At 39.6% G+C, this 27,799-nt stretch overlaps 2 protein-coding genes across 5 annotated transcripts; one reads left to right on the top strand and one right to left on the bottom strand.

The window, feature by feature from the left end:
• Positions 1-9,463: 9,463 nt before the first annotated feature.
• CHRNA6 (cholinergic receptor nicotinic alpha 6 subunit) lies at positions 9,464-25,416 on the bottom strand. Of its 4 annotated transcripts, none has more exons than XM_040446446.1 (6): positions 25,028-25,416; positions 23,213-23,352; positions 14,331-14,375; positions 13,062-13,171; positions 11,982-12,960; positions 9,464-10,638 (listed from the first exon to the last, which is right to left on the bottom strand). In XM_040446446.1, the coding sequence occupies exons 1-6, from the start codon at positions 25,104-25,106 to the stop codon at positions 10,507-10,509; spliced, it is 1,485 nt and encodes a 494-aa protein (XP_040302380.1). In that variant the 5' UTR covers positions 25,107-25,416; the 3' UTR covers positions 9,464-10,506. The 4 variants fall into 4 exon arrangements, with proteins under 4 accessions (XP_040302380.1, XP_040302537.1, XP_040302613.1 ...); XM_040446603.1 differs by having other exon boundaries at positions 23,213-23,290; XM_040446679.1 differs by lacking the exon at positions 23,213-23,352.
• A 974-nt stretch (positions 25,417-26,390) lies between these two features.
• On the top strand, positions 26,391-27,155 carry LOC121031740 (small nuclear ribonucleoprotein Sm D3-like). Its single transcript, XM_040477463.1, has 2 exons — positions 26,391-26,660; positions 26,971-27,155. Exons 1-2 carry the CDS (start codon positions 26,457-26,459, stop codon positions 27,142-27,144), a joined length of 378 nt encoding a protein of 125 aa, XP_040333397.1. The 5' UTR covers positions 26,391-26,456; the 3' UTR covers positions 27,145-27,155.
• The last annotated feature ends 644 nt before the right edge of the window (positions 27,156-27,799 follow it).

Genomic DNA, 27,799 nt, shown 5'->3' with positions numbered 1-27,799 from the left:
CACTCCAGTGGGGTTCTTCACGCCTCGCTGTCTATAATCTCCTGGACATTTGCACTGGTTTCCAAACTGTTTTTCCTGCTTCCAGTCAGATCTCCATCCTCTTCGTACCAAATAGCCCTTGTCCTTTTCAGACATAATCTCTCCCTCCCTTGTGCCCTTGATCTCTCCTCCTGGATATGGTTTCTTTAATTACTCTGGCTGTCTTGTAAGGCTCCCTTTCCTAGGCCTAAAAAGTACCCAGATCTACTTTCATTTTAGAACAAACACAGGCCATAGTGAACCGAAATAATAGAATATTTTCAAATAGCCCGGACTACTTTATTACAGAGATTCGTGCCATTCTAATAACCCTCAAAAGTAGTCATAAATTCCAAAACAGAAATCACATTTATATATATTTTAAGTGTGTAAGTAATATTTAACATGGGCAGTTTATTTTTCAACATATACCAAATTTTATACCATAGAATTATATTTTTATGTGCTATGCACACACATTGTGGAACATTGGGTTCCTTGCTTGGTCTACATATCTATTATTTCTCTGCACATTTTACTGGGTTTTTTAAAAGGGAGGGGCGCCTGGGTGGCTCAGTCGGTTAAGTGGCCGACCTCGGCTCAGGTCATGATCTCACGGTCCGTGAGTTCAAGCCCCACGTGGGGCTCTGTGCTGACAGCTCAGAGCCTGGAGCCTGTTTCAGATTTTGTGTCTCCCTCTCTCTGACCCTCCCCTGTTCATGCTCTGTCTCTCTCTGTCTCAAAAATAAATAAACGTTAAAAAAAAAAAATTAAAAAAACCCAACTCCTTCTTTAAAAAAAAAAAAAAAGAGGGAAACAACATGGTGAGGTGGAAAACAAGACACTAGGACCCAAAGGGCTCTAGACCACCTATTAACTCGCTCTGTGAGCTGTGGGGCCTTAGGTGGGTCACTTGCCCCCTTGGGGGTTTTAGTTTCCTGGTCAATTAATTAAAGGTTAAGACTCATAGTTCTCTCCTGCTCTAAAATTCTATACTTTGGAGATTTTCACAATTTTTAAAGCACACAACTTCTAATTAGAACTTTGTTTCTTTGGGAAAATGTAATCTTTTTACACTGCTTTAGAACAGGATTTGCAGGGATACATTGTGATGAAAATCAAGGCTTCCCTGCTTTAAATCCCTGACTGGATTGTGGATTCAAAGGGCAAATCACTGTTCTTTCCTTTATTGAGAACACTGTTGACTTTAACTCATTACTTAACTGTATCTAACTCATTAGTTTGCTAGATAAATGACAATACTAATCTTAGAAAAATGCATTTAAATTCAAATTCACTTTTAAAGTTTGATAAATACTGCATGAAACACTTTCCACAGCAAGCCTCTTTCTGACCAGACACAAATACAGCAAAGGTCAAACATTTATATGTGTACACACAGCTTTTCAAATATGGAAAAGCATAAATATTTAGACACCTCAATAACCCAAAGATAGTAATGACAAAGGATAACTTTAAAGCAAAGAAATTTTAATTTCAAATGTATAACAAGAAAAATCTATGGGAGTAAAACCTTCCAGCTCTTGCAACCGGGGAGCAGGGGTGCAAGAGCATGTGGCTCTGGGGGGCCCAAACAGACCAGCGTCAGTCACTCACTGCTGACAAAATCCAAAGGCAGAGAGACTAGTGGAGAAACCAGAAAGGAATGTATTTCCTTGAAGCCAACACCAGAAAGACAGCAGACTGATGTCTCAAAGACTGCAAAGTGCTGAAAATACTTTCAGATCCGTATAAGGAAAATGTGGGGCGAACGTCATGGGTACACGCAGGTAGCCAGTAAAGGTCAAGTGGACCAGTGTCTTGGAGTCTGTCACATGGGGTCTTGCTGGCCACAGAGCAGTCACCATTGCTTGAGGGACAAGAGTTTCAGTCCCCATCACGGATGCTGTACCTGCAGCTAGGTCTTTTGCCTGAGTTAAGAGATGTGCTAGAAAGAATTTAATCAGTTAGAAAGTACAGACTGAGGTGAAAATGGAGGTAGATAGTTGAAGTCCCCCTTCACTACTTCCAACAAGTGGATGTTGTGAGACCCGTACAACTCTCCATCACAAGTGTAAGCGTGTGGGACACACACCTGCACAGACCCACAGACAGCTGTCCTAAATTGTCCTTATCCTTCACATCTCTGCTCACACCCCACTTCATGAAGCCTTCAAAGAACACGTGGCCCAACTAAGCTGCCTGTCTCTGAGAGCCTGCGGTGTTTTCAGGCTCTGCTAGAGAGTATAGAATGTAATTGTCCCTTTGTATCTTATCAAGTGAATTTTATTTCCTTAGTTATATCATAGCACATCGTTTGTTACAACCCCAACAGTCTCTCTAATAGAGCTGAGTACATGGTCAAGGCCTAACTAATATTTGTTGATTAATTTTTTTAATGTTTATTTATTTTTGAGAGACAGAGAGAGCACAAGTGGGGAAGGGGCAGAGAGAGAGGAAGACACAGAATCTGAAGCAGGCTCCAGGCTCTGAGCTATCAGCACAGAGCTCGACATAGGGCTTGAACTCACAGACCATGAGATCATGACATGAGCTGAAGTCAGAAGCTTAACGGACTGAGCCACCCAGGTGTCTCATTCATTAATTAAACCAGCACCTAAAATGAGAGCAAACTTGTACTCTTCCTCAGACTCTTCCAGTATTTCCAGCTGTGTGTGTGTGCTCTTGTGTGTGTAATTTTCAGTGTGCGCCTTAAAGAAACATTTTCTTATATTAAAACATTTCTAAAATATTATTATTATACTTTGAAAAATTAATAATTCCACACTCAAATTTCTAACTAGCTGAAAAACAGCTTAAATTTGTAGCTAGCTTGTCTAAAGTAGCATTCGACCCATAGTGTTATGCCTCTTAAATCTTTTTTTTTTTTAATTTTTTTTTTAATGTTTATTTATTTTGGGGACAGAGAGAGTCAGAACATGAACGGGGGAGGGGCAGAGAGAGAGGGAGACACAGAAACGGAAGCAGGCTCCAGGCTCTGAGCCATCAGCCCAGAGCCCGACACGGGGCTCAAACTCACGGACCACGAGATCGTGACCTGAGCTGAAGTCAGACGCTTAACCGACTGAGCCACCCAGGCACCCCCTCTTAAATCTATTTTAATTTCTTTCTTGTCACTGACATGTTGAAAGGACCAGATCAGTTTCCTCCAAGAAAGTCTCATTTTGGGGGTTCGTCTGGTTGCTTGCCTCTGGTATCATTTAATGTATTCCTCTGTTTCCTATATTTCCTATAAATTGGAAGTTACGTTATAATTCTGGCTAAATAGTTTTGGCAGAAGACATCAGAAATTATACTGTGTAATTCATATTGTACCATGGGAGGAGAATACTATTTGGCTATCTCATCATTAGTGTTAAGACTAATCTCTGGATCAAGATGATGACAGTCCGATTGCTCCACCTACCCAGTGGTAAATTTAGTAGTACAGCCTATGACAATAACACACAGCAAGGTTATGAAGTCTCTTACCTATGACCTTGGGCCCCTTAAAGATGGTCTCTAACCAGCTACATTAGAACACTACAATTTCCACAAAGTAACATTTTTCCGCTGGCTTGAACCTTTTGGCTGTGTCATAATTCTTTCTCAGAGCACCTACTATTATATATTAAAGTGAAATCATTTCATGAACACCATGGTGACTACCATTTATGTTTAACCTAATATGAATTCTTCCTTTGCATTAAGACTTTCTGTCAATAAAATAAGGGTGAAAATAAACGTATCATTACTTCTTTAGTTCATGGACAATCTTAGGTTTGGGAAAACTAGCCAAGAGCAGCAATACATCCAGTGGTGTATATTATCACACTCCAAGCAGAGTGACAACTATTGGGGTATGGCAACCTGGTCTGTTGTACAATTAGATGTGCCTCTGAGCTCAAAGGTAGTCTCAGCTTTGGGCAACAAAAGGAGATCCAGCCAGGCCAGAAGAATGCAGTATAAAAAGGGAAATCATATAAAAAAAAGAATACACATATGAAGATTAACTCAGGCAACCTTCTAAACAGCCCTCTGAGGAAAGCACTACCATCATCTCTGCTCACAGGTAAGGTCCTCTTCATGGGCAAAAAGTCAACCCTCAGGAGAAAAGAGTGCCAACAATCAACTTTACTCTTTCTTCTGCTGGGTGTGACAGGTGTGGTGTGTGACTGCCCCTCAAGAAGCCTGCTTAGCATATGCTCCAAACTAATGCCCTCAAGAGGGCTCTGATTTTTCATAGGCGGCCTAATGGGTATTTTGATAATTCTACATTGGCCTGTCCCACACATTGCAGGATACTTAACATCCCTAGTCCCAAGGCCTAAATGGCAATGGTCATTGCAACAAGCAAAAATGACCTTTTAGACATTTCCAAATACCAACTGGAAATAGAATGTGTGTGTGTGTGTGTGTGTGTGTGTGTGTATAAATGGGGTGCAATAGCATTTCTGGTTCACAATGCTGGATACTGCTGAAGGGTCCAAATGACAGTTTAAGTCAAAAGGGGGGATGGGCAAAGAGAGGTGCTCACACGTTGTTCCCCTGTTCTTGTTGGCCTATCTCCTCGCTACACACAAGAGGCATACCCTGGGCCCTGTGGAAGGATGGGGCTAGGTGAAGACATCCCAAGTAGATGCTCCCTAGGCCCTCAGGTGGTACCTCCATGCCTCTGAGTCCACTCCTTCCCTTCCCACTTCTCACACTTCCCTCCACCAGGACTTAGCCTCCTCTGGTATGACCTCAACCAACAGAAGGAATCAAGCACCAGTTTGTTCAGCCAAAGCTACAAACTCATGTCCCTGCTACAAACTCCAGGCCCAGCACATGGGTCTTGTTTGGCTAACATGAGGACATTATTCTTGTTTCTTCATTTAGTTGCCACACTTTAAAACTAGGAGATTTTATATAAAAAGCTGGATTTTCAGCTTTTCTCAAAAAATCCAAAGTTCAAACCCATACCTATATGCCCTGTCGCCATTAAAATAAAGCTTGACCCTAATGGTCCTGACCTTCCCCCAAATAAGAGAGTATGTGCAGCTTCATCTCTCTAGCCTCATTTCCATTTCACTTGCATTACATGTCTCCCTCCTTCTGATGACTGTCCGTGAGAGAGGATTTCTGCTTTGTAAGGCTAGTCTGGGGGTGTTGAGGGGAAAAGATGGGCCACCTCAGGTGAGTTACTATGTTTTTCTATTCCCTTCTCACAAGAGCGACTGAATTGCACTGGGGTCAGGGAAATCGTTTAAGAGTCAGGAGATGTGAAACCTATTAGCTGTGTGATCGTGGGCAAGCCACTCTACCTCTTGAGATTAAAAAAAAAGAGTTGAGTTAAATAACCTATGAGCTCCATTCCATCCCTAAAAGTCACTGATCTAATAGTTCAGATACACACTGATCTAATAGTTCAGACACTCCCATGCATGTGCACTTGTGTGAACACATACACACACACACACACACACACAAAGATATTGATAATGAAATCATAACCAAGAAAATTCCAGGTCAATCCTAAAAGTCAAAAATCTCAGTTAACAAAGAGTTCTTTAATGTTTTACTGTCTTCATGACCCTTTATGAATTTTCAATCCTTGCTTCCCTTGTTCTTCTGAACAAATGCTGTGACTTCCCTATAATTCACATGCTTATCTCATTTCTTTTGCATATGCTAGTTTGTTTACTTGTGAACACAAGATCCTCTCTCATCTGAGGATCACTGAGCAAACTCTGGAGAGTTGGGCTGGAAAGTCTGAGGTATGTTCATGTATAAAAGAAATGTAAAGAAGTCAGGATCAGGGTTTCCCTGCTCCTGGCTGGGAGCATTTTCCTCCCATCTTCCTGCTTTGCAGTTCTTGTAAGTCTTGTGTTTATATCTAATAAGAGGTTAATATCCAGAATATATAAAAAATTCCACAACTCAAATGCAATAATAAAAACTAACCAGATGTTTAAAGAGGCAAAGGACTTGAATACACATTTCTCCAAAGAAAATATGCAAATGAGGAGGAGGAGAAAGAAGAGGAAGGAGGAGGAGGAGGAAGAGAAGAAGAAGAAGAAGAAGAAGAAGAAGAAGAAGAAGAGGAGGGAGGGGAAGAGGAAGGGGAAGAAGAAGAAATATAAATGGTCAAAAAGCACATGAAAAGATACTCAGCATCACAATGATTAGGGAAATGCAAATCAAAACCACAAAGAACTATGGCCACTAGAAGGGGGAAAAAAGTAGAAAATGGCAAGTATTGGTGAGGATGTGGAAAAAATGGAGGCTTTGCACACTGATGGTAGGGACGGAAATGGTGCAGCCACTGTGGAAAAACAGCATGGCAGTTCTTTAAAAAATTAAACAGAAACTACCATATAACCCAACAATTCTACTTCTGGGTATAAACTCCAAAGAACTGAAACTCAGAGATTCTTGTATGCTCATGTTCATAGCAGCATTATTTATGACAGCCAAAAGGAAGAAGCAACTCAAATGTCCACTGATGGATCAGTGGGTAAACAAAATGTTGTAAATACATACAATGGAATATTATTCAGCCTCAAAAAGCAAATAAATTCTTTTTTTAATTTTTTTAATCTTTATTTCTGAGAGAGAAAAAGAGAGAGCAGAGCATGAGCAGGGGAAGGGCAGAGAGAGAGGGAGACACAGAATCCTAAGCAGGCTGCAGGCTCTGAGCTGTCAGCACAGAGCCCGACGCAGGGCCAAACTCATCAACTGGGAGATTATGACCTGAGATATGTCAGATGCCCAGACAACTGAGCCACCCAGGCGCCCACAAATAAATTCTTATGTCAACTGTACTTCATTTTTTAAAATTTAATTTATTTTTTTTAATTTACATCCAAGTTAGCATATATTGCAACAATGATTTCAGGAGTAGATTCCTTAATGCCCCTTACCCATTGAGCCCATCCCCCCTCCCACAACCCCTCCAGTAACCTTCTGTTTGTTCTCCATATTTAAGAGTCTCTTATGTTTTGTCCCCCTCTCTGTTTTTATATTATTTTTGTCTCCCTTCCCTCATGTTTCGTATCTTAAAGTCTTCATATAAGTGAAGTCATACGATATTTGTCTTTCTCTGACTAATTTCACTTAGCATAATACCCTCCAGTTCCATCCACATAGTTGCAAACGGCAAGATTTCATTCTTTTTGATTGCTGAGTAATACTCCATTGTATATATATACCTCGTCTTCTTTATCCATTCATCCATACATGGGCATCTGAGCTCTTTCCATACTTTGGCTATTGTTGATAGTGCTGTTATAAACATTGGGGTGCATGTGCCCCTTTGAAACAGCATACCTGTATCCCTTGGATAACTGCCTAGTAGTGCAATTGCTGGGTTGTAGGGTAGTTCTATTTTTAATTTTTTGAGGAACCTCCATACTGTTTTCTAGAGTGGCTGCACAAGTTTGCATTCCCAACAGCAGTGCCAAAGAGATCCTCTTTCTTTACATCCTCACCAACATCAGCTGTTGCCTGAGTTGTTCATGTTAGCCATTCTCACAGGTGTGAGGCAGTACCTCATTGTGGTTTTGATTTGTATTTCCTGGATGATGAGTGAGCATTTTTTCAAAATGAATTTCATTTGATTTTTTCAAAATTCAAAAAATTGAGCATTTTTTCATGTGTCGGTTGGCCATCTGGATGTCTTCTTTGGAGAAGTGTCTATTCATGTCTTTTGCCCATTTCTTCACTGGATTCTTTGTTTTTTGGGTGGGGAGTTTGATAAGTTCTTTATAGATTTTGGATACTAACCCTTCATCTGATATATTGTTTGCAAATATCTTCTCCCATTCTGTCGGCTGCCTTTTAGTTTTGCTGATTGTTTCCTTCACTGTGCAGAAGCTTTTTATTTTGATGAGGTCCCAGTAGTTCATTTTTGCCTTTGTTTCCCCTGCCTCCAGAGACGTGTTGAGTAAGAAGTTGCTGTGGCCAAGGTCAAAGAGGTTGTTGCCTGCTTCCTCCTCAAGGATTTTGATGGCTTCCTATCTTACATTGAGGTCTTTCATCCATTTTGAGTTTACTTTTGTGTATGCTGTCAGAAAGTGGTCCAGGTTCATTTTTCTGCATGTTGCTGTCCAGTTTTCCCAGCACCATTTGCTGAAGAGACTGTATTCCATTGGATATTTTTTCCTGCTTTGTCAAAGATTAGTTAGCCATACGTTTGTGGGTCCATTTCTGGGTTTTCTATTCTGTTCCATTGATCTGAGTGTCTGTTTTTGTGCCAATGTCAACTGTACTTAAATTCAAATTAATTATTTTTTTAAAAGCAAAGAAATTCTCACACATGCTATAACATGGATGAACCTTGAAGACTATACTTAGGGAGATAAACCAGTTACAAACAGACAAATAGTGTATGATTTCACTCATATAAGGTACCTAAAATACTCAAATTCATGGCGACAAAGTAGAATGGTGGTTGACAGGGGTGACAGGGTGGGGAGAGATGGGATGAGAAGTTGCTATTAATGGGTTCAGATTTCCAGTTTTACAAGATGAGAGAGTTCTGTGGATGGATGGTGATGAAGGCTGTACAACATGGTGAATGTACTTAATGCCACTGAACCATATCCTTAAAATGGTGAAGACGGTAAATTTTGTTATGTGCATTTTACCATAATTAAAACTTTTTAAACAATGATATTAAATATTGATTTGGTTTAATACTAAGAAAAATGTATGAAGTAAATCAAACCCATTGTAAGAAAGAAAGATAAAATATAGATATGATCACAAATATGAGAGGCAGTAAACATACTTTAAAACAGAGTTCCAGCTCAAGTTCAAGACCTCTGCCTGGTATACCACAGAGAGCCTTATGCTCCTGGATAAGGTAGACAAGGAAGAACGAACATGAGGTAATAGAAGTTATGGAGTATCAACACAATGGAGATTATGCAATCATAAAAAGTATACTTCAATGTAGAGGCCATTTTTGGGCAACGGGCTTGAGCAATGGAAACCTAATCAAGGCAAAAGGGCCCATGAGGACTGCCAGCCATTAAGTGACCCACCTCAAAATGGCCATAGGCCCTAATTGACCAATGGGCTACTTACAAACAGGCACAGGTACCAAAAAAGAGAAAATTGCATATGTTCCCCATACCTCCTCATCTTCCAGCTTTAAATATGGCCTCTACCCACTGCCTCCTTGCAGACAGTCTCTCCTCTGCTGTCCTGCTCCCTGGCCCTGTATTCAATAAACATTTATCTCTGTTGTTCTGCCTTGGATGAAAATTCTTCCACAGCCCGCACTGCCAGCCCCCACAAAGTCAGGACACCCCACATTCAAGGCTACGTAACATCTTGGAAAAATGTCGCCTGACATGTTTTGAGAAAACAGCAACATACAAAATTAGAAGGTAAAATTGAAGTGTAAAATTATGGGTGCACAGAGAAGAGGATCAGACGAAAAAAGGCAGAAATGAAATTAGTTTCTTTGTTAGGGTAGATTTATTTTTTTCTGCTTTGAAATACATCTTTAAAATTACAATAATATTTATACAACAAATATGAAGATAAATTAGAGTGGAATAAAACAGAATTCCAAGGTGCTCCTTCTCAGAAAAGGTATTGCTCCAAAAAGGTACAAAATCACAATTTCTTGCAGAAGAAATAACTTTATTTGCAGTCTCAGCTACAATGAACATATGGAAACTGCTGGCAAGAACAGACACCTCTCTGACCTGCCGCAAAGCCTGCTTCATGTTTGCATGGCCATACCACATCATGCTCTCCTTATTTTGGCTGCTTTAGTTACATTCCCATGATACCTGGTCTTGGAGATCTTTGTGTTTATGACTTTTCCTAAAAAGCTGCAAGCACTTGGGGACAGAACCCATTTCTGTTGTGCTTGCAATGCCCAGCACAGTGCTGGGTTACCACTCAAGCTGCTTGCCAGATGAATGCTAACTTGATGCAGCCTGCTGAGATAGACTCTGACTACCTGCTATTACTTTTTGCCAATTAATATATCAAAAAGTGTTGAAGTATGTGAGTACATCCCAGAGGCACATATTAGAAAGCAAGCACGTAACAGTTCCCAAGCATTGCAGATGCCAGCAAGGTACAAGCTCCAGAGTTTTGTGTCTGGCATGTGTCAATATACTGACAAGTAGCATAAACTGGAGGTACAAGAGAATGCCTTTTTAGCATGGCTTTGATGTTGATTACATGGCTTGTTGTATTATGGGTTGTTTATGTCCCTGGAAGTCAAACATGTACAGAGAAGAGAAGCCTGTGGGTGCCACCAATTCTGGGCTCCAGTGTTATCAAACATCTTAAACGTGCTCTGTGCTACAAAGGAGGGCATTCAGCCTCCAAATTTGCAATAAAGTCCTCTTTTTCCATCTAACCATCAGCTTCAGTAGATGGGGGACTTAGGTGGAAAGCTTTATGTCCCTTTCCTCATGGAAGGGAACATAGAACAAATACAGCATCTGTAAGTTTCAAAAGATAAAAGGAAAATACATCCTAAGACTTTCCAGTGTTCCCCAGTAGTGGCTGTAGAAATAGCCCTGCAGTTCCAAACACACAGACAATTATAAACACCCAAAGAAATACTCTGTCCACCACCATGGCTACATATTTCCAGTCGTCTTCTACCTGAAAGGCAAGCAAAAAGTCAAAGCAATGTTAAAAAATTGAAACTAGGTAATATTCTCTGTTTCATAAATAAGCTGCTTCCTTTTCAAAGACTTCCTTGGCAATTTTTGAAGCAAATAGTGGTTTTATCGTGGTTAACCCATGTTGCCTATACAGTTCTTAGAAGAACTTTTGTTTTGTCTGAAGAGGGTAGATACACATGCCCCTTTGGTGCCTCATACAGATGGCTAGAGAGTAAGCAGGATTCCACAGGTGACAAATGACTTTTCCTGCAAAAACCATTCCCAAGAATGCTGCTCAGACAGCTCAACTTTTGTCATTGGCACCACTGGATATTCTGACACCTTGGCAAGTCTGGAAAATGGGTTTGAGGCAGGGGGTATAGGACATGAGGAATGGAGGACACTTTATCAGGAATAGGCAGCCCTCTAGAGCTCAAAGTCATGCTGCTTGTGGAGAGTTCATTGCATTTCTCACGTCCTTCCAGTTCCTGACCTCCAACTCATGCCTGAGACTTAACATCTCAGATTGTGTCTTGAGGGCCCTACCTGGTGGTGTTTAAGTCAACAACAACCTTCCCTCGATTTTATGAGGATGTTACCATGAAGGCACATTTCTGGGCTCACTTGTCCCATGATGCATCCCCTCCAGCCCCTAACTTGTGACTTGCAGTCATAGTATCCTCCCCTGCACCAATGGTGTGGACTTCAGATCTCAAGACGTCCTTTCACCAGGAGATATGGATGCCAGCAGCTGCAGTATAAGGTCAAACCCAGACACCTGGCATAAGTTTTCAGATGCCCTCAGCTTAGGATATGGAAAATTGGCATGATTTTCTTGAGCTCTCTTTGTGGAGGATGGGGGACGTTCATGCTGCTATAGTTAGACTCTGGACAGCAAGAGCAGAATATGTTGATGCTAAGAATATGCCTGAGGTTCATTCAATAAACACCTAAATCCCTCTCAAGTAGAATAAGTGGGGTTGGAATTTCAGAGGACTCACTCTGCCTGCCCCCACCAGCCTCAGACTGCAGGCTGCTCTGCAGGAATTTCATCTGTCACTGTATTTAAGAAACAGTTTCATTAACCAAGCCTGTTTTGAATATTTATTTTAACTAGATTTCACTTGAGTTAACATTTCTGGAGGTGGAGATTTGCTCTGAGGCTATACTTTACTCCACCCAACCCCCAGGTCACTTCACCCATAACTGCATAATAATAGAGCTGGGTCTTAGAGTACTGTTCCCTGGCCCTCTTGTGAACAGAACTCCCAATGAAGATCTGATCTTAGGTCTGATCTAAACCAGCTGAGGGATGCCAGGCTAGAGGAGACATGCATTTACCTTCTTTGTTTCATTTTGGTTCTTCATGTTTTCTGCTATGAATTGTACACTGTTAATTACATCTTCAACATCAGGCGAGTGCTCTGAATTTTCAGTCATCCATTGTAAAGGCTGATGACTTAATCTTCTCTTGCTGGTGGCAAGCTCACTTGATTTATGACAGTGGCAGCATTCTTTAGGAAGTTTGGTCTCTCTGCAATTATCAAAATTGACTTTGGTGGGCCTACCAGAAATGCCTTTGGAATTTTTATCTGAACTTGTCTCCTTCATCTTGTCCAGAGGCCTCTTCATCATCAAGATCTGGGGTAACAGCTGGAGGAAAACTGTCTTCACCCACTTGGGCATGGTGTGTGTCATTGGGGTGCGATAATGAATGTTCAACACAAACACAGTCACCGCAATGGACAGGGTGACAAAGATCATGGTGAACAGTAGGTACTCACCCACCAGTGGGATCACAAGAGACGTGGATGGGATGGTTTCTGTAATTACTAGCAAAAACACAGTCAGAGAAAGCAAAACTGAAATACAAAGTGTCACCTTTTCACCACAGTCAGAAGGGAGGTAAAAGACAAGCACAGTTAGAAATGAAATAAAGAGACAAGGGATGATCAGATTAATGGTATAAAACATTGGCAGTCTTCTAATGTAAAAAGAATAGGTTATATCTGTGTATATCTCCTCACAACAATTGTATTTTATGTCATGCTTGTAGCCAGAGGCATCAACAATTTCCCATTCGCTGTTTTCCCAAAAATCATTCATATCCACTTTAGATCCAATGATTAGAAGATCAATTTCGGCTTTGTCATATGTCCAGGAACCAAATTTAAGGGAACAGTTTTGATGATCAAAAGGGAAAAAAGTGATATCCATAGGACAGGAACTCTTGAAAATAGCTGGTGGAGTCCAGGTTATCATGCCATCATATTTAAGAAGAGCTTTTGTCTTGCCTTCAACTTGGAAGTCACCAACAGCACTACAAAGTAAACCAGACACCATTAGTAACACCCCCTTGCCTGGGTCAGCATGTACCAAAGGCAACTTTGGAACAAGTCTACTGCTGTCAGAACCCCATACTTGTTGTAGAGAACGATGTCAGGTTTCCATATCTTATCTGCAGGAACACGAAGAGTCTCAATGCCATCATATTCCATTGGGTCCCAGCGCAATTTATAATCATTCCATATCTAAAGGCAATAGAAGTCAGTTGAATAAAAAATTCTTAGTAACTTACAGGGAACTTTCTTCCCATGTTAATTCTATGTCGGTTCAGTGTTTTGAAAAAAAAAATAAGTTCTCATTTAAAGAATACACTGGAGGACACCTGGCTGACTCAGTTGGTAGAACATGCAACTCTTGATCTCAGGGTCGTAAGTCCAACCTCACTTTGGGCTTGGAGCCTACTTAAAAAAAAATAAAGAGTGCATTGGTTTCTATCAAAAGTTGGGATATTTGGGGCACCTGGGTGGCACAGTCGGTTGGGCGTCCGACTTCAGCTCAGGTCACGATCTTGCGGTCCGTGATTTTGAGCCCCGCGTCGGGCTCTGGGCTGATGGCTCAGAGCCTGGAGCCTGTTTCCGATTCTGTGTCTCCCTCTTTCTCTGCCCCTCCCCCGTTCATGCTCTGTCTCTCTCTGTCTCAAAAATAAATAAACGTTAAAAAAAAAATTTTTTTTTAAAAAAGTTGGGATATTAAATCCATGAGGAATAGGGGGCTAGGCAGCTAGGCTGATTTTGGCAAATATAAATCATCTGACATTAGATAATTAACTATTGATTATTAATTAGCTGACCAAGGTTATAGACTCAACTTCCATGTTCCATAAACTGTATTCACACTGGAGTAGCAACTCATTTCTAATATCAAAAAGATAGTTCAAGTGTACAATAATGAGTTTGTTATAAATCTGTGTAAAAGATTAAGACAAGAAGGAAGAATGAAGTGGTATAACTGATAAAAACAACTGGTGGGACTCTAACCCACGTGTTCTCATGCTCAGTTCCTTACTTCCCTTGGCCTGGTGCAGCAGAGTCAAAGACTGGGCAAGCTTCTGACACTGGGGCTCAAGTTACAGATAAAAATAGGAGACTTGAGGGCAGAAACCAGAAGGGACAGGTCTCTATGTCCCAAAGAACTTTATCACTATGTTTTTGCACCTGTGAAGTTTGTATCAAGCAGCTGTCCCAGACCTGAACTCTAGGCTTTGGAGAAAGATTATAGTTTATACTCTGTTATAAGTTGCAGATGGAAAGAAGTAATTCTAATGGAATTTATCCATTAGACATTGTTAGGCTAACACACAAGTAAGACAGGTCCAAGAGAAAGACATGTGATGCAGACACATACGTGACGTAGCCACAGATTGGTTTCCATGATCTGGTTTACTTCATCCTGGGAAGAAGAAATAATATTTTTAGCCTTAAATGAACTTGCTAATAAAGGTGGCTCTTAGAACAAGAATTACAACAAAAGAGAGCCAAATCTGAGTTATTCATACTAACAGAAGAAAACAAAGAAGACTAAAAAGGCAACTTATAAAATGCATCCAGAAATATGATATTTTCACATCTGGTTCCAACTCTGTTGACTTTAAAAGAAAATGTGGCTTAAAAAAATGTCTTTCAAATCTTAATTAAGTCTCACCTCTTCAGTGAAGCCTTTCTGACCACCGCAGCCCATTAAAGGTGTCTGATTCCATGAAAGAAAGGAGGAAGAGAAGGGACAGTAGAAAGGAGACAGGGAAAGTACTGCAGATGGTGATAGGTATCAGAACTTGGTTCATTGTTTTTACTGTATTCTTCCCCCTTCCTTGAAAACCTCCCTCTTCAACTGTGGTCACCACTCTCTAGGCTCTGAGTCCTGAGCCCAGTTGCCTTTTGAAATGTCAGCCTCTGCTCACCATGGAGTTTTCCAGCTGGAACCTGCCACTCCACTTCAACACATCTCAACTCTCATCTAAGCCATGATGATTGCTTCAATTATTCATTATTCAAATATTTATTGAGTACCTACTATGTGCTCTATAAATTCTGGGACTACAGCAGTAAACAGGATTGAAAAAACCTCTACCTTCATGCATCTAAACTGTTAATTTGGGAGACAAAAAATCAATAATAGATATATAATATAATGTGTGACAGTTATAAGTCCCTGTGAAGAAAAATAAAGAGAGATGGAGTGGTGTGTGCATGCATACACACACACACACACACACACACACACACACACATCTTTTTTAGACAGAATGATCAAAGAAGGCTTCTCTTAGGAGGTTTAAACAGGTACCTAAATGACTGAAGAGAGTCATACAGCTATCTGGAGGAAAAATATTTCAGGCCAATATCCCAAATACAATGTGTTCCTAAGCAGCTACCAGCCTTCAGTGGGAAAACTACTGAAGACACTCCAGAACCTTCAGCAACCTTACAGCACAGCAGCTTGAAAGCTATTGGGTGTTCCAGTGACCATCAGTGGGTTCCCCAAACTTACCAATGTTGCTTTATAATATACGTGAACACCCTCAGAGTAAATGAACTCAACTGTGGTTGACAGAGCCATGGCCAGGACTGACACCAAACTGCTCTTTTTCACTGAGCTGCTCTGTAGTTCTCCACTCCCCCTGCCAAGCTTCCTCCTTCAAATGTGTTTGTGTCTAGTCATGGTAAACCCCAGGGTTTTAAAAGGTCAACAAAAGGAGTTACAATCATGGTTTCTTATTAGTCAAGAAAAGCAAAAATAAATAAATAAATAAAATAAAAAAGGCTATACTTATCCATTGGCCAAGTATTACCCAAGCCTAAGGTAATTGCCTTCTGCTCATGAGAGTGTGATGCTGTGATCTATAAATTCCAGCAGGGGCCATGTCAATAGATCTGTTGGCTGTCAATCAAGAATGGACTAGCTATACAGTCTTATGCATCCTCTTTGTATTCTGTGTTCACAGAACTAGTGTACACTGTTAACTAGTATTCAAAGAATTAAAATCTGTTGGCAATATCATCCTGTCAATATCTCTCTCTTTCCCCAACACTTCCACAGGCTGGTGAGGCTCAATGTGGTGTGGACATTCTTAGGGGTGTCAGCCAGCTTTATGGACCAGGACTTGGTCTGGCAAGTCTTGTTCTCCATGCAATTCTGTACCACACTGATGGTCATGAGCACTACCATCAGACAGCCCAGCTGGAGGAAGCAGGGACCTAAAATACCACTCCACATTCCTGAGACCATTGCTCTGTATCTCCTTCTTGGGAAAATAAATTAGTTGGCACCCTGCCTGTATTAAAGGATTGGAGTTATAATTTCAAAAGGATTAGCTTCTGAAGCAGCAGAGATTGAGATCAGAAAGCCAGGTTGGCTACACTTTATAAGCCTTTAAGTTAGTCATTTCAGATAGTGAGGCCATCAAAACACTACACAGGGGCTTTGTCTTGGATCCCTGTTGGGGGGACAGCAGACATACTCTTACACTGAAAGATCATTCACCCAGAAAACCTTCTGGCCAGAGTCATTCTGTGTGTTTGCAGCAAACACACTTCCATGTAGAGCAGCAAAAAAGGCCTTTGCTAAGGCCTTTGATAAGGGAGTTGGTAATTGCGCATCCTGACTGTCCTGCATCACAGAACCATCCCCAGAGCTCACCATGGCTCAATGACAATGAATATGACCCTCAGGGACTTCTGGTGCCCCCCATGAGAACAGGTAGCTTCCAATACACCAATAAGAATAGCTATATTAATACCTGACAAAGTAGACTTCAGAAAAAAAATTACTGTAGACCAAGGACATTATATAATGATGGAAATATAAAATCACCAGGAAGACATAATGATCCTAACTGTATACACACCAAACACTAGTCTTAAATTACATGAAATAAAAATTGATGAAACTGAAAGAAGGAACAAACTCCCAAATATAGTTGGAGACTTCAACACCATCCCCCTCAGCAACCAATAAAACCACTAGGGGGGAAATCAGCAAAATATAGAAGATCTGAAGAACATAATCAACAGGATCTAATTGAAATATATAGACCACTTCTTTCAAAAGCACAGAATACACATATATTTCAAGAATGCATGGGATATTAACCAAGATAAACCATATTCTTACCATGGGCCATAAAACAAACCTCATCAAATTTAAAAGAACTGAAACCATACAGTGTGTTTTCTGACTTTAATGGAATCAAACTAGAAACCAACAACAAAAAGACAGCAGGAAACTCTCTAAACCCCTAGGAATTATACAACACACTTCTAAATAATCCATGGGTCAAAGATCAAAATGGGCTTAAATCTCAAAGGAGATTTTTAAAAATACATAGAACTGAATGAAATGAAAACACAACATATTAAAATATGAAGGTCATTGCTAAAAACAATGTTGAAAATAAAATTATAGCATTATATGCTTACATTAGAAATGAGGAAAGGTCTCAAATCAATAATCCAAGTTCTTACTTCAAGAAATTAGAAAAAGAAGCACAAAATGAGCCCACAGCAAGCTTAAGGAAGGAAAAATAAAGATAAGAGTAGAAATCATGGGGCACCTGGCTGGCTTAGTCATTGGAGCATGCAACTCTTGATCTCCAGGTCATGAGTTTGAGCCATATGTTGGGTGTAGAGATTACTTAAATAAGTAAATAAATACACTTAAAAAAAAAAGAGTAGAAAACAATAAAATTGAAAAAGGAAAACAATAGAAAAAATCAATTAAATAAAAAGCTAATTCTTTGGGATGGGGACCAATAAAACTCACAAACTTGTCTCAAGATCGACAAAAATAAAAACAGAGAAAACACAACTCACCAACATCAGGAATGAAATAGGAGCTATCACTACAGATCCTATAGCCATTAAAAAGAATAGACAATATGATAAACAGCTTTATTATACAATCAAAATTTTAAAAGAAGTAGACTAAAACTTCAAAAACCACAAACTATCCAAATTCAAAGAAGATGAAATTGACAATCTAAATAGCCTATAGCCATTTTTAAAAATTGAATTTGTAGTTAAAAACTCCTGGAAAACAAATCTCTAGGCCTAGTAGGTTTCCCTGGAGAATTCCACCAACTATGAAAGAAGAATCAGTATCAATTTTACACAGTCTCTTCCAGAACATAGAAGAAGATGGAACAATTCCAAATATTTTTTATAAAGCTATATTACCCTGACACAAAATCTAAACAAAGATAATACAAAAGAAGAAAATTACAGATTAATGTCTGTCATGAACTCATCAATAAAATATTAGCAAAGTGAATCCAACAATGTACAAAAAGTTATACACCATGACTAAATGAGTTGTAAAGCTGTTCAACATTCAAAAATCAATCAATGTACTTTACCATATCAACAAGGTAAGGAAGAAAAATTATCTGATCATATCAATGGTTACAGAAAAAGCATTTGACAAAAATTCAACATCAATTAATGATAAAAACTCTCTGAAAACTAACCAATAAAGGAGAACTTTCTCAATTTGAAAACCTCTATAAAACACCTACAGCTATCATTATACTAGAAGGTGAAAGACTAAACAATTTTCCTTAAGATTGGGAACAGGGCAGAGATGTCCACTCTCACCACTCTTATTCAAAACAGTACTGATAATTCTAGTCAATACTATGCAATAAGGCAAGAAAAAGGGAAAAAACGGCATAGTTTGGAAACGAAGAAATAAAACCATCTCTATTTGCATATGACATGGTTGCCTATATAGAAAATCCCATGGAATCTATAAAAATACTGAAACTAATAAATGATTTCAGCAAGATCTCGGGATACAACATCAACATACAGAAACCGATTGAATTTCTATATACTAATGATGAACATGCAGAAATCAAAATTAAAAGTACAATATTATTTTCAATTGCCTTAAATAAAACAAAGTACACATAATAGTACATGGACAATAAAACAAATATACACATAATAATACATGGACAGGATCTGCATGCTGAAAATTATAAAATGCTGATGAAAAAAGAGCTAAATAAATGGAGAAATATCCTGCATTCATGGATGGGAACACTCAACATAGTAAAGATGACATTTCTCCCCAAATTGATCTACAGATGAATGCAATTCCTTTCAAAATCCCAGCAAGCCTTTTTGTATACATAGGCAGCTTATTTGAAGGCATAGGCCCCAGAACAGTGAATATAATTTTGACAAAGAAGAATAAGGTGGTAGGATCACTCTGGCCAACATTAAGACTTACTATACAGCTACAGTAATCAAGATTGTGTGGTATTGGTGGAGGGTTCATCACATAGATCAACGGAATAGAATAGAGGACCTGAAATAGACCTGAAATAGACCCATACAAGTATGCTCAACGGATTTTTCACAACAGTGCACAACCAGCTCCATGGAAAAAGGATAGCCTTTTCAACTAATGGTATTGGAGCAATTAGACACCCATAGACCAAAAAAGGAAAAAAGCCCAAGTCTCACATTTTAACAAAAATTAACTCAAAATGGATCATAGTCTCAAATGTAAAACATAAATAAAACTTTTAGAAAAAATATATGAGAAAATCTCTAGGATCTGCAATAAAGGCAAGGAATGCTTAGGCTTAACACCAAAAGCACAACACATAAAAGGAAAAAGTGATAAATTGGATCTTGTCAAAATTGAAAAGTTTGAGTGAAGGTCCATGTGAAAAAGATGAAAAGAGAAGCTACACACTAGGGTAAAATGCAGTTGACCCTTGAACACACAGGTCTGAGCTGTGTGAGTCCACTTACATGTAGAATTTTTTACACTACAGTGCTGTAAATGTATTTTCCCTTCCTTATGATTTTCTTAATGACATTTTATTTTCTTTTACTTTATTGTAAGAGTACAGAATATAACATACGTAACATACAAAATATGTGTTAATCAACTGTTGATGTTATCAGTAAGGCTTCTGCTCAACAGTAGGCTATTAGTAGTTAAGTTTGGGGGGAGTCAAAAGTCACATGCAGAATTTCGACTATGCTGGAGGCTGATGTCCCTAACCCTTGCATTACTCGAGTTAACTGTATTTGCAAACCACATACCTGGCAAAGCATCAGTATCTAGAATATAGTAAGAACTCTCAACACTGAACAGTTAAAAAAAAAAAAAAATCAAACAATCCAATTAGAAAACGGGAACAAAAACATGAGGAAACATTTTACCAAAGAGGATATACAGATGGCAAATAAGCACATGAAAAGATGTTCTATATGATGAATCATTAGGAAAATGCACATTAAAACTATAATGAGATATTATTATATACCAAACGGAATGGCTAAAATAAAAAAATAGTGACAACAACAAATACTGGTGAAGATGTAGATAAACTGGATCACTTATATATCGCTGATAGGAATTTAAAAGGGTACATTCACTCTGGAAAGCATTTTGGCAGTTTATTAAAAAATTAAACACACAACTACCATATGACCCAGCAATTGAACACCTGGGGATTTATCCCAGGAAAATAAAGATTTACGTTCTCACAACAACTTGTATCCAAATGTTCACAGCACTTTTATTTGTAACAGAACAAAACTGGAATCAATACAAATGTTCTTCAACCAACAAAATGTAAATAAACTGAGGCACATCAATACCATGGAATACTACTCAGCAACAAGAAGAAATGAGCTATTGATATAATCAACAACTGGGATGAGTCTTTAGAAAATTATGCTGAGTGAAGGCACCTGGGTGGCTCAGTCGGTTAAGTGTCTGGCTTTGCTCAAGTCATGATTGCATCTTTCATGAATTCAAGCCCCACATTGGGCTGTCAGCACAGAGCCTGCTTCGGATCCTCTGTCCCTTTCTCTCTCTCCCCCTCTCCAACTCGTGCACACGTGCTTTCTCTCTCTCTCAAAATAAACATAAATTTTTTTTAAAATTATGCTGAATGGAAAAGCCAATCCCACAATGTTACATACTGTATCATTTTTATCTAACTTTCTTGAAACGACAAAATTTTAGAAATTGAAGACATATTAGTAGTTGCCACTGGGAAACTGGGCAAAGTGGGATCTTCCTATTATTTCCTACAACTGCATATGAATCTACAAGTATTTCAATAAACAAAAATTCAACTTAAAAAAACCACATTTCCCAAGTCTCCCTTACAGCTAGAAGTTGTCGATGATATAGGAAGCAGAAGATATTAGTAGGACTTTTAAGAAAACACCTTAAGGAAGTCACATATGTCTGTTATGTCCCCTCCTCCCTTCCTCCTGCTTCTTACGAAGGATGTGAATATGATGAGTGAAAATCAGCAGTTATCATGGACCATGAGGCAACACTGAGGGAAGAAACCATATGCTGAAATAGAAAGATAGGAACCTTGCTCACTGTCACCATGTATGGTTTATGCTTTTAGCATCGTGGTCTGTGTGATTGGCATCCCCTGGAGTTTTGCAGTGCCCAACCTAAGCAACTGAACACAGTGGTACAATCACCAACACCACAAAGCCACCTGGCATTAACCTTCTAAACTTTTAACCTTTAGATTTCTGTTACACAAGAAAGAAATCAATTTGTTTTATTCAAGCCATGTTATTTTTAAGTCTCTGATAGCGACCAAATGCAAATGTCAAAATCTGTATTCCATTATCTCCACACACCATCCTCAGAACAATGTCCTGAAAGGGTGTATCAACCAGGAATTTGAAGTGATGCTGTATAGTGAAATAGACTGACTTCAGGAGAAACTTACTTTATAATACTCCACAGCAAATTATGGCTCCCAGCCCAGTAGGAGACCAGTAATCAGTACAACACTATTTGGGGGTGAAAGGGATCAGATTAGGTACCAAATAAAATGTTTTTTAAAGAAATGAGTATATCCATCTATACAAAAGAAAACTGTGACTTTTTTATTTTTATTTTTTTAACCAATATGTACCAGTATATACATACTTCCAACCTGGGTCAGAAGCTAGAGGACCAGGCCAGGGTAACCTAGTCCACCAGGAAGCATGGACCGGAGAAACATCGTGAGCCTTGAGTTCACATCTGTAACTAAGGTCTTTCCTCCAGTGAACCTGAAGAACCACCACTGTTTCCTACAGGGCAAGTCTGGAAAGACAGAAGGTTCCTTCCCTATGCATAGGCTGGGACTGATAAGATGAAAGGGGCTCCGTTTGTAGTCTCAGGAGCTCTAGCATCTCTCTCTGGAGATGCTTTAGCCTCCCCCTACTTCCTGAGCCTGCCTATTCCTGGAATTTGGTCGGCAAGCCAGCGCTGTCCCCTCCTATGCTTTTGAGCCCAAAACCCTGCTCTGTGTTATAAATACCAGGCCCTAATACCTCCTCTCCCGGCAACTAGGGCATGAAGATTATTCAAAGGAAAGAACTGTAGTCACTTGTCCTTGAACATAGTGGCAATAAATTTAAGAACTCCAAATTGCCATCTGTTTTCTCAGGGCTGGATGGAAGCTATATGAAAGCAGGTGATTTTTTTTTTCTTTCTTGCATAACATAGAATATTTAAAGCAGTTCTTTTTCTTTTCTTTTTTTTTTTAATTTGTTAATGTTTATTTATTTTTAAGAGAGAGAGAGAGAGACAGAGTTTGAGTGGGGGAGGGTCAGAGAGAGAGGGAGACACAGAATCCCAAGCAGGCTCCAGGCTCTGAGCTGTCAGCACAGAGCCTGAACCCATGAACCACTAGATCATGACCTGAGCCGAAGTCGGAGGCTCAACCGACTGAGCCACCCAGGTGCCCCAAAACAGTTCTTTTCCTATAGAGTAAAAAGAACATGAGCTTTGGAGTTGGACAGGCCCGATTAAGATTTCAGTTCCACCATTTTATAATTGTATGACCTTGGGAAAATTCCTTCCTGAGCTTCCCTTCAGCTATAAAATGCAAATGACAGCCACTAAGTGTAGACGCAGTGACTGGTGAATAGGTGCACCATGAAGTTAACTCCCTCTGTATTATCCCTTCAACTTCCCCTTTGCCTCTCTGTTTCATAAACTGGTTCTGAAAGCACTTCCAGAAAGACCCTGCCTTGATGTGAATAATTACAGCATCAATGTCTTCTTCCCAGCAGGAAGGCTTTGAAGAGCCAGGATTCATGGAGATGTGTGTTTGTTCATATTTTAAAATTTCTATATTTGCCACGTGCAATAACTGGGACAGTGTTCAGGAATTGCTCTGCCTGCACCCCCACGCGAGTCAAGGGTTCTCCAGGTACACGTGGTGAACTGGCAGCACTTACCACATTGGCCAGCTGTGTGATGGCCACTTCAAAATGCACCGTGACTGGTTCAGAAACGTTTTCCACAGGCCTGATGAACTGGTTATAATGAGAAAACAGTTTGTGAAAGAGCCTCTCTTCAGATGCACAGCCTGCAGAGCCTGCATGGCCAAGCAGAGGAAGAGTTAGAGAGGTCAAGAGGGTGTTCCCAGATGGGAAGGTTCTGGCAGCTCCCATCGCCAGGCCACTAGGACAGTGGGGTGTCCCAGCCACCTGAGCGCTCCCGCCCCTGTGTTCTGTCCACCCACACAGGCTTCCCCTGGTGCCCATTGTACCTAGCCTCTCAGAGCCCTGAAGATAAGAAGAGTAATGCCTACATCCCAGAGCCATTATGATATCAAATAAAATACTATTGTAAGAGCACTTTTACAAGTCTAATGCACCACAAATACAAAGGGACAGCATGAGCTCCAAGTTTTGCTTATGTCACTGAAGATAACTCATGATCTTACTGATCTGGTTTTTAAGGAAGAGTCCTGCCTTTTCTGGTCAAAATGCTGATCCAACCACCTATTTATACAACCAACAAGGTGTTTAGCTGGGGAACCTCCACCAAGCAAACCGAAATAACTAGTAAGTTTATTAAGACCTTAGCAAGCCATATTTCTTTTTAAAATCTGATTCGGATTCAATTATTTAGGAGACTTGTGTCAAGTGCAAGGTTTTTAAGGCAAACTTATTTAATTGGTTTTAAAAGAATTCAATACTAGCTCTTAAATAACAGAGTTTTCAGTCGCTAAAATTTACACAGTTTAATGTGAATGTCTGTATTTTTCCAAGAATGCATCAAAAGCAAGATACTTGCCTTCATTTGACATTATTCATTTCATTAATACCCCTCTATATTTTCCCTTATAGAACTCAAATTTGACATCAGAAAAACAAGTCTACAAATTTCCAAAAGGGATTTATATCTTGAAAGAAAGAAGATTAAAGGCACTGAAAACTCATTTGGCAAAAATGAACAAAAGGATAGCTGTTATATTACTAAATAAAGAGTCGTTGACAAATGCACTTGGAACCAAACTCTGAGATTTCATCAGGAAAAAACAATTTTAAATGTGAAATAGTACTCTTGCCACCATAATTAATAATGCTAGAAATATTTCTATGTAAAATAGACAATAAAAAAAATCCTCTCCACTACTCCATTACCATTTCCCCCTCTTTGAGATATCGTAGATAAACCCTCTTTGAATCTTGAAGAACAAGTCCCCTGCAAAGCTAACATGGGAATGTGGTTTTCTGCAGCAGAACAGCACTTGTCTATTTCCAAGTCTTAACTTTTAAAATGAATTATCCTACTCTTAGGACACATTCCAGCATAGTAATATGACATGTTTCCCAAAACAAAGATGATTACCTTCAAAATGGAAGGGTTCATGGACTAAGTCTCAGCTAACAAACAAATCATAGTTGTAAAAAAAAATTAAATACAAATACAGATAAATCAGTTGAATACATCCATACCAGAGATGGATAGAAAACTGCATCACTATTATTACCATATTTTTATTGGAACAATAAAATAAGATATGGTTTACAATGTTTCATTGTCTTCCCTGCACCATCTCCAAAATCTCATGTTCAGTGTTAAAACCTAACCAATAAGAAATAGGTTAATTAACAGTTATAACAGTAGTAATTCCTGTGCAGACCCTCTACATATTTACACAAAGAATATTTCATCTCTGCTCAATCAAACACAACTAGAAAAGAAGAATAAATATATGTAGCTGAAAAGAGAATATGAGATAAAGCAGAAATAAAACCTACCTTTAAAGAAAGGTATGAACATACACAACCAGAGACACAGACCAAAGTGAAGGAATCCCTGGCCCTCGCTGGTCAGCATGATTAAAACACACTTTGATTTCTTTTTCTGGTCAAAGGATTGTGGAAAACAAAGAGCTACCAGACAGCCACACGCATCAGACCTTTAAATCATCAGAGTCCCACTGCAATCCATGTGTGTCTTCCGTGAAATAAAAACATTCACAAACATAACACGGATGTTCCCAATATCAGAGACTGAGGCCAACAAAAGGGCAAATAAAAAGGACTCCATCTGATGTCAGATGAATCATCACTTTCCTGTCACCCTAGATCTCTTCCGTGCAAGAACAGTGAAGAAAAGCAGTGAGAGAACACTAAGCAGGCAGGACAGAGAGAGGACGGAAAACACTGCCTGCCTTTGATCTTTCTGTAGTACAGTCTCAGCAGTAATCCTTGGGAGAAGGAACACCCATTTTGCGACCTCCAAGTCCAGGTAAAGCACGTGCTAGGTCCCACACAGTATGGTCTGATTCACTGAGTTGTCTAGTTAATCAAGGCTTACCCTTGTTATTAGAAAACTTTCTAAAATATGAGTCTCTTTTCCTGTCTTAATAGGTGTGGCTTAGAGAGAACAGCACTCATCTGATTTTGCCTGACTCCAGGGCTTCTAGTGTCTTGTCTTTCCGAGGTCAGAAATCACCATCCAGGATTAGAGATTAAGTGTCAGAATGAGAAGGATGAATACCAAACACAGGATGCCACCTGGACAGCCCTATATTTATTTAAACATCCCTGTCACCAACTGGTTTTCCTAGAAGTTTCTTCTTGCTTCTGTAAGTTCAATGTCAATAGGATTCTGGTAAGATTTTGATGTTGGTTAAAGAGAAGTTAGATGCACAACAAAATGAAAAGGCAACCTGCAGAATGGGAGAAAATATTTGCAGCCATATGTCTGACAAGGAATTAATATCCAAAATATATAAGGAACTCAATATCAACTCAATATCAAAAAAAGTCCAATTTAAAAATGGGCAACGGACTTGTATAGACATTTTCTCAAAGAAGTCATACATATGGCCTACAGGTATGTTGAAAGTGAGTCACTAATCATCAGGGAAATGCAAATCAATCACAATATGACTTAACCTCACACCTATTGGAATGGTTATGGTCAAAAAGACATAAGGCAAAAAGTGTGAGGGTGTAGAGAAAAGGAAACCCTTGTGCACTGTTGGTGGGAATGTAAACTGGTGCAAGTGCTATGGAAAACAGCATGGGGGGGAGGTGTTCCTCAAAAAACTACAAAGAGAACTGCCAGGCACACAGGGCCCGCCATTCGCTTGGCTCATGCCTTTGCAGCCACCAGAATTGCCTCTGCACCTGAGAGGAAGATTATGCGGGAGCCAGGGAGAACTCTCTTCCTGCTAAGATGTCTTATAGTGTGCTGATTAAAGTCCTACACGAGGCTGCGGGTCATATCATGACATGTGAGACCAACACTGACAAGATGTATCATGGGAAGCTCAGTGGCAGGGAGGACAACATAAACTGCCAGATGTCCAACATCGTGGTCCCATACAGGGAAGTGGCACAGCTGGAGAAGGTGTACATCCGTGACATTAAGATCTGCTTTGTCAGACAGATACCATATGTTTTCACTCTTATGTGGATCCTGAGAAACTTAACAGAAACCCATGGGGGAGGGGAAGGAAAAAAAAAGAGAGGTTAGAGTGGGAGAGAGCCAAAGCATAAGAGACTCTTAAAAACTGAGAACAAACTGAGGGTTGATGGGGAGTGGGAGGGAGGGGAGGGGAGGGTGGGTGATGGGCATTGAAGAGGGCATCTTTTGGGATGAGCACTGGGTGTTGTATAGAAACCAATTTGACAATAAATTTCATAAAATAAAAAAATAAAAATAAATAAAAAACAGAAAAAAAAAAAAGATCTGCTTTCTCACTTCGCCTGACATGCTGAAAAATGTGCCCATTATAAAGAGCATGAAAAATAAACACCAAGGCTCAGGGTCTGGCCGAGGAAAAGCTGCTATGCTGAAGGCCCAAGTGGCTGCAAGAGGAAGAGGACGTAGAATGGGGTGTGGAAACGTCTTCCAGAAATAAAGATAAATTTATCTGTTAACAGAACTTTGTGCTATTTTTTCTTTTAGGTTTTCTGGGTTCAGGGGTGTGTGCACTTATGTATATATTCTAGGTTTTCTTTTTGACATCTTTCACTTTAGATCAGATCTAAATATATATGGTGATGATGGTTGGGTCTTTTTTAATATTTCAAAAACAATAATAAACATTAAAATTTTTAAAAAATTCCACATGATCCAGCAGTTTCATTTCTGGATATATATCCAAAGGAAATCAGTATCTCAAAAAGATATCTGGGGGCGCCTGGGTGGCTCATTTGGTCAGTTGGTTGGGTTTCTGACTCTCAATTTGGGCTCAGGTCATGATCTCAAGGGTCAAGGGTTCGAGCCCAAGTCGGACTCCCCACTGACAATGTGGGGCCTGCTTGGGATTCTCTCTTTCTCCCTCTCTCTCTGCCGCTCCCCCCCGCCCCCGCTTGTGCTCTCTCCCTCGAAATAAATAAACTTAAAAAAAATATAGAGAGATCTGCACTTCTCTGTTCATTGCAGCATTATTCACAATAATCACCGTATGGAAACAACTTAAGTGTCTGTCAATGGATGAATAGACAAAGATGTGGTGTATATATGTGCACGTGTGTGTGGAATATTGCTCAGCCATGAGAAATTCTGCCACC

The sequence above is a fragment of the Herpailurus yagouaroundi genome, unplaced genomic scaffold, assembly GCF_014898765.1.
Source record: "Herpailurus yagouaroundi ecotype Mexico unplaced genomic scaffold, PumYag 28, whole genome shotgun sequence".
Taxonomy (NCBI): Eukaryota; Metazoa; Chordata; class Mammalia; order Carnivora; family Felidae; genus Herpailurus; species Herpailurus yagouaroundi.
The sequence above is the reverse complement of the archived record's forward strand: the minus strand, read 5'-3'. Positions and strand labels throughout refer to the sequence as shown.

Excerpts from the sequence above, each read along its gene's own strand:
- CHRNA6 (XM_040446446.1), bottom strand. The coding sequence starts at position 25,106 with ATGCTGACCAGCGAGGGCCAGGGATTCCTTCACTTTGGTCTGTGTCTC. Across the intron at positions 12,961-13,061 it reads GACATCGTTCTCTACAACAA|TGCTGTTGGTGACTTCCAAG; the intron begins GTATGGGGTTCT and ends TTTACTTTGTAG. Across the intron at positions 10,639-11,981 it reads ACCAAAATGAAACAAAGAAG|GTAGAAGACGACTGGAAATA; the intron begins GTAAATGCATGT and ends CTTGCCTTTCAG.
- LOC121031740 (XM_040477463.1), top strand. The coding sequence starts at position 26,457 with ATGTCTTATAGTGTGCTGATTAAAGTCCTACACGAGGCTGCGGGTCAT. Across the intron at positions 26,661-26,970 it reads GTGACATTAAGATCTGCTTT|ATCTGCTTTCTCACTTCGCC; the intron begins GTCAGACAGATA and ends AAAAAAAAAAAG.